General features: G+C 39.4%; 1 protein-coding gene across 1 annotated transcript in view; it reads right to left on the bottom strand.

Moving 5' to 3' along the window:
- Positions 1-10000, bottom strand: part of LOC138010285 (F-box/LRR-repeat protein 5-like) — a 21076-nt gene that overhangs the window by 8874 nt on the left and 2202 nt on the right. Inside the window, exons 2-5 of the mRNA XM_068857216.1 lie at positions 8448-8786; positions 6530-6622; positions 3067-3584; positions 267-456 (exon numbers count right to left, since the gene is read on the bottom strand). Coding sequence (XP_068713317.1) covers positions 267-456; positions 3067-3584; positions 6530-6622; positions 8448-8786 — 1140 coding nt within the window. The remainder of the gene's footprint in view (positions 1-266; positions 457-3066; positions 3585-6529; positions 6623-8447; positions 8787-10000) is intronic.

Genomic DNA, 10000 nt, shown 5'->3' with positions numbered 1-10000 from the left:
TCGACCTGTCAGCCCAATTTGTTGGCCCAAAATTATCAGAGCATGAATTGTATGTGTACGTGTATTTTGACACCAAATTTGCGACTGATAAAGTGAATTTAAACAAAAATCGGCCCACTTCAGAACACACTTTCAGAGAAGCCGATGTGTCAATCAGAATAGGGCATGTGGACATAATACATGTAGAAGCGATCAGAATGGTGGAGACCAAGAACACCGACAAATCGTGCCGCCAAATCGTAGTGTGTAAACCCGCCTTCACTCACCAAACCATTACTTAACATTGGACAACACCCAAGCTTCAACACCCACACAGATGGTCCAACTACAGGGATAAGATAGCGAACAAAGCCCAGTAACTGACGCATTTCTGGAGATGTCTCACTGTCATTCACATTGCCAATAGACTCTGGTTCACTGCAACTCTCCTTGTCAGTATCTGAATCAGCATAAGCACTTCCACAAAGAAAACAGAGTCAGAATGAAGATTAATCTAATGTCTAGATTTAGCCAGGCCTAAAAGCGGAGCTCCTGTGTCATTTATTCTTACAAGAAGTTAACCTGGCTTGAGCCTGCAATCCAGTTGAAAACCAGTACCAGAGCTTCAAACTTGAGCCTGTGATATGGTCACATGATACTGGTCAGTGGATACCTTGTTTTGACAGGTGTCAATTGACCATAATATGAAGAAGAAGTACGCCGTAAATGGCTGCCATGTTGGGTGTATTGATTCTTCTTATTAACTGTTATTAAGATATTATTAATATTGGGAGACGTTGCCATATGCACCCACGAGCAATAACGCTAGCCATGATTACCACAAGAAAAGCAACTCATACAAGACATGGCAAAATATGAAATCTGGACAGAACGACAGACATACGGTGAGGATTGGGAGTAGCAAAGAAGACCTACATGTATTTTAACTTCCTAGTGCCATACAAGTTACAACATTCCTTAGATTATAGCCCCATGAGCCTACTGGCCATGGCCTGAGAAAAGGACGGATGAAATCCTGACTTACCCTCACCAGTTAAAAAGGGGCATCTTCTTGACAAACACAAAGAAGAAAAATATGTAGGTATACTGTAGCAAACAATGAACAGATGGGTTTTAATGTACATGTGACCTTCCACGGGAAAACGTACACTAATGTTTGCCCGTTAAATGGCTTAAAACTAACGGACGGTTAACGGATATTCAACGGTTTTGAAGATTGGTTTAACGTTTTTTACTAACGCTCTGACGGTTTGTGCTAACGCTCTAACGGTTTGTGCTAACGCTCTAACGGTTTGTGCCAACGCTCTAACGTTCTTTCCATCAGTTCTAACGTTCTGCCTTAGCGCTTTAACACCAAGTCTTAGTTCTAAGCTCGAAAGGCTTAGATTACCGTTCATCGAACAAAGGCCATGGTTTGAAGTACTAGCACCATCGTGAGCTGGCCAAAACAAATCGGATGCACATTTCAGCGAGTTTTTGCTTTAAGAATACTACGATGTAGACAGGCCACCAGAAACGATTGCGTGACTTTTAAAATACGATTCTGATGAGGCGCGCCCATGGCGCCATAACTGCTGAATGCAACGAAGTCCGGATAAAAGTGGCTAATCTCGATATGTTTTGACCGTCGGACTCACAATGAAGCGATGCATTACTAAATTGTGAATTTCTCACGGCATCCATTACTTCATTAGCTACTGTAGTTGCAAAGTAAAATACAACAAATGATTATTTTCATCCAAAGAAATGTAGCATTTCATGTTGTTTTCAAAGCCGAAGTAACGATAAATTCAAAGCGGTGCGTTCATAAGAGAGCTCTTTGCTATAAATACGATAAAAGAGTTCTGTATCGTCAGTTAAGATGCCGAGGGGGCAAAAAAGCTCGCGAGAAACTCCAGGCGAGTGGTTAAGTTAAACAGATATTTTTCAGTTGAAATTTGGTAAGTCATGCATCATTCAATCACATTTAATTTGGCGTTCGCGCAGGATGGGTCTTCGATCTTTGGTCTTCGTTTTTGGAGTCTTTATTGTCCATTCTACCTATTAGCGTAGTTATTTCAGCTTGAAATCCATCCAAGACTCGAAGCGCTCAACCTCAAATAATATCGAAAACTCCAGCATTCCCAGCGCCAAGGATGCGTAGCAGGATTTTTGTTTACCGGCTTTAGATACATGCTTGCAGCCGTCACGCCATGTGCTCCTCTCTGATTGGATGCTGATTTCTTATTAGCCAATCACAGAGGAGCAAACGTTGTGACGGCTGCAAGCCGTCACACCAAACTCCAACTACGCTTCCTTGGAGTTCCGAATGCTGGATTTTTTCAATTTTATTTGAGGTCCAGCGCTTCGAGTTTTGGACGGATTTCAGATATAATGGTATGAAAGGAAACCTCTGGGTTTCAGCTTGCTTGGTGCGTGATTTGAAACCTGTACGATAGGAATTTGTTTGTGAGTTTCAGCTTGATTGGTGCGTGATTTGAAACCTGTACGATGCGAATTTGTCAGTGAAAATCCGCTTGGTGCTGGAGCGATCCGAAATCGAGCTTTCCACCCTTGTTTTACTATTGGTACGCAGAGGTGAACGTCGAACACAAACCCTTCATTTTTCTCGGTATTTTTAATTTTTTAAAAAGCGCTCTACTACATGTAATTCTACTAAGTTGTAGAAGGACACGGCCGGTTTTCCCAAAGAGGGTCACATTTTTAAACGACGCTCTACGAATCCTCTGATCCGGAACAATCGATACAGATTATTAATTCACTTGCCAACAGAATCCAAGATTTGCCCAACGGATAAGGTTAATAACTATTATACATCTGACGTATGAGACTAACGCTCTAACGGACGAGGCTAAACCCCTAACGGACGAGGCTGACGCTCTGACGGATGAACCTAACGTTCTGACGGATAAGACTAACGTTCTAACGGATGAAGTTGACGCTCTGACGGTTTCATGTAAACTTCTAACGGACGGCTAACGGATATCTAACGCTTCGGTCAATTTAACGGTTTAGCGTTAGTGTACGTTTTCCCGTGGAAGGTCACACATTATTATGGTTACCTACCTACTCACAGATACAGAGTATGAGATTTCCGAGTCACAATCACAGGTGCATCCATCTTCAGTATCACCACCGAACCGCCAATCCTTTTTAAAAATCCAGCGTACAGGATACAGTTCTCTCCATAATTCACCATCTCTAGTGGCTTGTGACCACAACCAACAAACTTGGGCACATCGACTCAGGTCTTTTGGTCCAAGATAGGAGAAAATCTTTAAAGTTATCTCTGATGGAAAGCTCAAAAGCAATGGTTGCTGTTCTCCAGCCTTTGCACCACACACATTTCTTGTAATGACTTTTTCAGTTGATTTTAAGTCTTTAAAACTACAAGAACCAATAGACTTGTTTTCATTTGAAACTGTAGTCCTTTCGTTTGAATTTTCTTCACTCAAGTCTCGTTTGGTTTCAGTCCTTTCTGACTCCGACAATTTGAAACTGTTTTTTGAGTTTTCTTGGTAAGCGAAACTTTCAATGTGACTATCTTCATCTGAAGAACTTTCTGTAGGATGGTCTTTGGCATGCTGAAAACAAGACCAAATCAAATGAATTTAAATAACATTTCAGTTTAAATTACTCCAGGCAAGACAAAAGATTGAAGTAATCCTCACACTCAACAATTAAAGCAATTAGGTGGGTTCATACTAGCATGGTAAGTAGACCTTAAGTACCCTTCAGCCCTACTTCAGATGTTAGCAGGTTTAGTTTCAGCTCAAATAGCCTCCTTTGTGGCCATGGTAATGCATTTCCTTCAAAGAAGCTGAGGTGCACTCCCATCCTTATGAGCTTACTTATCTACTATCAAAACACATTAAGGATTGAAACAGATGTCAATCAAACACATTTTCTGCATAACTTAATTGATTAACAACCCAATTACTTTGAAGTCTAATAACTTATGAATGCTCAACGTGGTAAGTCAACAAGGACAATCTCAAGTGTCCTTGAGGTCTGGTCATACTTAAGGTATACTAATACTCCGCTGTATATTTAGGCGGCTTGAATAAACAGGATTGGAACCCATGACCTCTGCGATGCCAGTGCAATGCTCTACCAACTGAGCTATAAAGCCACACAGTAGGGAGCAGGTCAATTTATTGGGCTCTTGTCAAATCCCATTGAAGCTGTCTGAATTTTTCAGGTGTCTACCAGAGACCAACAATGTTGGAAGAGCTGTGCATGCAGATCCAACATTGCTGTTCTATGCTTCGGTCATCAAGGAACAAAAAATAATAATGTTGGGAGTTGTTGGCTCAAAAGTTTGACCAGTTTAAAACGTTGTGCAACAACTACTCCCAACAACATACAACATGGTGTGCAAATGGATGCAACACGTAACACCCAACAATGTTGCATCCATTTGCATGGGGCTTAGGGCTTAAGGCTTAAGAGCTTGTGTTCTTCGTGTTCATCATGTCATGTACATGTAGCTTGTAAGTACATGTAGTTATTGTGGTTGTCAGTATCAAAATTGAAAACAGAAATCCTGACATAAAAACTTCACACAAAATAATGCAGTGCTCGAAATTTAAAAATATTCCAGGTTGTCCCTGTTTCAAAAGCCGCCCAAACCGTAAATTTAGTTGCCCCGATAAATGCTTGGTTGCCCACTGGGAAACCCCCTATGATCAAATGCATGCTGTGTTGAGACGCAATCCCATGGCATTAGAGTTTGAGTATCCCATAGTTCTAAGTACACTGTATGCGCCTGAGGTTTTCTTGTGGACGTCTGGTTGTAAGTTCGCCATCGCCAGCTACCGGTACATGTGAATTTTCCTATCTGACAGTTTTTTGTTTAAGCCACAGAAAATTATCCAAAACTCGGAAAAATGCTCAACTGCTGCCAATTAAATAACCCTTTTACTCCTTAGCTGGCCAGAACCGGCCACATTTAGTTTTTTATTCTGTCTAACGCCAGATGATTTTACTCTTTAATAGGGAACCTCTGGGAGTCAGTGGGTTAGTTATGTTAAACTTCACAGTACTATCTGACATTGACAACAAAACACAGACGACTGAGTCGGGTGCTGCTTAAGTAATACATTTTCTATTTTTGGCTGGGTTGTCGATTGTTTTTTCTTTGGGCAACCAACCTTTTCATTTTACCAAAAACTAGTCGCCTGGTCAGTGCTTGACCTTAACTTTTTTGATTGCTTGCTCTGGGACTACTTGAACTGAAAATTTACTAGTCCTGAGTAAATCTCTGGTAGTCCTTCTTGATTGCAGCATGGCAATGTTATTTGCAATATCTTTTCGCCATCTTTGTAAATAACCAAGGAAAAGTGTTTTTCCATTCAGGGTGGAAATGCCTGACTTTAATGGTTTGATCCTCTTGATCATATGAAGATTTCCTGGTCGCTTCATTGCTCTTGCTCTCTTTTGTCTCCACTACCCTCTTTATGGCGTTTGTTTGGATAATCTCTGTTGTTAGAACTAAAAAAATAGGCCTCTAATCTCTTCATGATAAGAACACGGGCAGTCGAGACAAAGATCGATGGTGGGCTGAGAGTTCCTTTAGTTAGTGCCCAGTCCCAACCTCCGCTTTGTTTGGTCTTCTCGCCTCAGTCCTCGCATTGGACTATCTGTTTTCGCGATCGAAACGTTGCGAGGAACGCATTGAAACAACATTTACAAGACGTGTATTTTGTTTTCACCCAATGTATTTTTTTAGACATTGCAAAAACTAATTACAAAGTAGTTACTAGTCCTGTGACTAGTGGTTCTAAGTTTCTACTAGTCCAGAACCATTTTGCACTAGTCCAGGACTAGTGGACTACCCCTAAGGTCCAGCCCTGCTGGTAAACTTTCTGGTCATCTGGGACGACCGGACGACCGGACGACCCCGGCCTACAGGTAATTTCGAGCACTGCAAAATGTTTTTAAGAAATAATTCAATAACTGGATTCTTTTTTCATGTAGCTTTCAGAGAAAGATTTATGTTATCTTTCACACATCAAATTATTCAATAATATTATTCATCCTTAATTGATTCATAACCTTATTGCCTTTTGTATTTGTATCATGAAATTTGTCACAGAACATGAGACTTTGAAGAATTTACTTTTCTCTTTGCTCGAAAACGACATAAAGGGCAATGCTTCATACAATGTACAATGTAAGTGTAAAGTAGTACTACAAATGGCAAGGCCCAACTACATGTAGTTTCCAGGCCAGGAACACCCAGAGCAACAAAAAACGCCTTCTTGTTGTCACAAAGTTGTCCCATGAAGTTTTCAGAAACAAAATGGTCTGGACACAGAATCCAAAATCTTCTCAAAATCTCTTTTGTGATATTTTAAAAAATAATGTGTCAGTTTGTTCACATTGTGCCACTTTTGTCAGAAGGCATGACTAGTTGGACGACAGACATTGAGTTTACCAATTTATTCCCATACCTTTCAATTTGAAATCTATTGGGAGAATGGTACATCTAAGCTTTATTTACTTTGTTCAACTAAAAATACAGTACCTCTCTGAACACATTATGAAGGTACAAAACTCTTGCTTTGATGTCTTTCAGCTCTTCAAAAGTGAAATATTCCATAAGTAGGGGCTGAAAAACCTAATGAAATTAAATGAAATAGAATTAGTAATGGCAGACCATTAAAATAATAGGGAAATTTCAATTAATAAACAGGTGCCTCTTTTAAATCAAGGCTTAAAACTTGGGTCACTTACTGTTTAGTTAACATACTTTTGAAAAAGAAAAAATAAAAATATTATTGATTTTTCTGGTCATAGTCAGCACTTTAACTGCCATAAATTACAAACATACTGTACACACATACTTACTGTAATTAACCGCTCCCCAAAGGGGCCTTTCAATCCCACGAAACACAACAGAACAACAACAACAACAACAACTTAAGATTTAATTAAGAGTTCCAAGGCCAGAGACAATCCAGTTGAATATACGGGTGTGCCATGAAGTTGAACCAGGGACCACCTGGATCAAATTCAAGTAGTGGCCAGACGGGGCTCTTGAACCTGGGATCTCTGGATCTCAAGGCAAGCACCCTAACCACAGCCCACACTGCCTCCAAATTCTCTTTGTTGCTCAAATCATCCTGTAAAATATAGAAAGCATTACACAGATTCCTTCACCATATTTCAATTCATCATAAAGTTAAGCAACCAGTTTCCATTTGAATACATTCGTTCTACAAATTTGATTTTACCTGCAAAAAAATGATACAATAACGGGCATCATTAATTATTGTGCTCTTCTAAAACTGAGTTTTCTTTCATGGTGTTTCTTTCTTTCTCAGTAACTCAAGAACACCCACTTAGCATCCATGCATGGGGTGATTATACCAATAAGTCACATAAACTTCAACCCTCCAATCACAATGTGAGAATCTCCAAAATCACCTGAGTAATTATACTGATTATTATGTAAAAACTGGTCGACAGTACTATGCAAAAGTAATAAGCTCCAGTGAATGTCAATGAATTTTGCTTTCTTCTTATCGAAATATGTTAAAGATTTGCCGATTTTTTTCTTCAAGTTTCACACATTTGATTTGTGAAATTTCATGCAACGTGAAAAAATTTTGTGCAAAATTTTGCTCAGTACAGCAAAAAAAATCTAAGGGAATTTTTGAAGAAGTGAAAAATTGCACAGGCAAATTTTCAAGTGCTATAAGAACATTGGCTAGACTATCCAGTAATTGTAAATGCTTTTTTCCCTACATGTACAGTACATATGTAGCTTTTGAAAGATTCTGTTGCTCTTGGGAGGGAATCTGTACAGAGGGTGGTCCTCAAACATTTTAAACTTTATCAAAAATGCTAAGACTTACATGTATCTCAAGCCTTAAAGAGTTCCCTAGTGTCAATGTGCTTTGATCTATAACCTTTCTAACATTTTGAAAACTAGTTGCTGGGCAAGATTCAAATCCAGGCTAGGACTCTGACTCCTGCAGGATTCAAATCAGTTGTTAGCCTGTGTAGCAAGCATTTCCAGCGAGCGAGAAGCAAATTCATTTTTCCGGCCGCGCAAGAATAGGGTGAGTCCAAAACAAATTGGAGGGGGGAAGCGATGAGAGAAGAAGGAAACCACTGCAGACAAAACCCTTGATTTTTAAGACACCCATTCGGCCACGAACGGGGTCTCTGATTGGCCTGGTTAGGGTTGACACCTTTCAGTCCCTCTGTAGTCCTTGTAACAAGCAAATGAATTAGGGAAAGTAATTTGCTTTCGGTGAACTCACTTTCGCTTTTCATTCGCTGAAATCGCTCACCCCTCAGGTTAAATGGTGTAGAGATCTTTTCAAGAAATAATACATTGAGCAGTTTTGCTGTAATGACCTCACTCTCAGTTAATAAGTAGTTATAATGTACTACCAGTAATTACTGTACATAATGAATAATATTACTACATGTACCTCCTCTTCATGCCTCATATGTGGCAGGAAATCCTTTTGAAATGCTTTCAATGCTTCTTTAAGCCTGTCCTCAAATGTGTTTCTGTTCCAAGATGGCCTGCTTTTTGAAGCGCTTTTCAGTCCCTTTCGTGTCAAGGACAAAATCTCCAAAACACGATTGTCTTTGTGAACATCATTTATAACTGCGAGGATTTGTTTGTTAATGAGACGATGTTGGAGTTGTGTCAATATGCAAGTGTCTTCAATCTCCTCGTGATGTTTTAGTTCCTCAAAAGCAGAGTTAATAACACCCAAAAGGCTAGCAAGAGATACATCATCTTTAAAATTGGTTGCAGAAAGCTAAGAAAAAAAACAAAGAAACAAAATCACCTTTTTAAAATCAAGTCAAGTCAAATTAACCTATGTCTGTAACTACTGGTAAGACTTACAGTATGGGGACAGTGAGCTACATGTATTGGAAAGTCACGGGAGCCAGGCTACTAAGCTACAATTGTAGGTTCAGGTGGCAAAAAAAATCTCTTCAAAAAAGGCATGATGTTATGTGCGCCATACAATACCATCAGTGCATCACACATCATTAATTCATGCTTTTTTTCAGCTGTGTGATAAGTCAAGCTTTATGCCTAAGGTATACTGGACCAACCACTATTTTGCTTTTATTCAGAAGAAATACAATGTAACATTTACATGTACCAGCACTTATTCTTATTGTAAATGTGCACAAGTCATTAAGATTGCAACCGACACGCGTGAAATACAGTTGTATTATAACCCATTGTCTTAAATGCAACCTAATGCTAAACTTTTTTCCTCAGTTAATTCACTAGGCCAAACATTATTTTTGTATGTATTAGTTGTGGCAGAATCACATGACCTTAAGGCGTGTAACTTGTAACTCTCTTCCTTGGAACAAAGCTGGGGATTTTAGGACACAAATTTCACGCCCAAATATAGACAAAAACAAATTCAAAGCAGCACACGCTGGAAAGTGCGTGAGCTACATTACCTTCAAGTAAGGAAATTTTTAAACCAAAAAAAACCTTCAGCTTGAACCAGAATTAAGCATATCAAAGTCATGAGCTTCTGCTTGTGGTTACACTAGCCCTTTTACCCATGGGTAAATAGCATTTGCTCATGGACAAGGCCTTTTGGTGTGTAACCGCTTTTCCTAGTTAGGGTTATTTTCCAAAGATACATCGAAAAGAACAAAAGAACTTCCCATGACAGTTCCTAAACTGAAAAGTATGGTTAATCTTCTCCCTGAAATGGCTTGGTAAATCATAAAGCAGAAGGTAGCTAATACACGAAGATCCCTTGGTAATTATATTAATTATACCCCATTATTAATTTAAATACTCTGAGGGGAGTCTTTTACTGTGTACCGGTAACCGCATCTTTAAGGGTAACATGAAACCTGAGCTGAACCAAACCCAAGCCATTTACGCTCCGGAAGTACCCAAACCCAAGGTGTGTGTAACCACAATTACTATTGAGAGAGAAAAATTGACACCCCATGCAATTACATATACCTGACATTTGGGAGGATTTTTTAA

This window comes from Montipora foliosa, chromosome 7 (assembly GCF_036669935.1).
Source record: "Montipora foliosa isolate CH-2021 chromosome 7, ASM3666993v2, whole genome shotgun sequence".
NCBI classification, from domain to species: domain Eukaryota; kingdom Metazoa; phylum Cnidaria; class Anthozoa; order Scleractinia; family Acroporidae; genus Montipora; species Montipora foliosa.
This window is presented reverse-complemented; position numbering and strand designations above follow the sequence as displayed.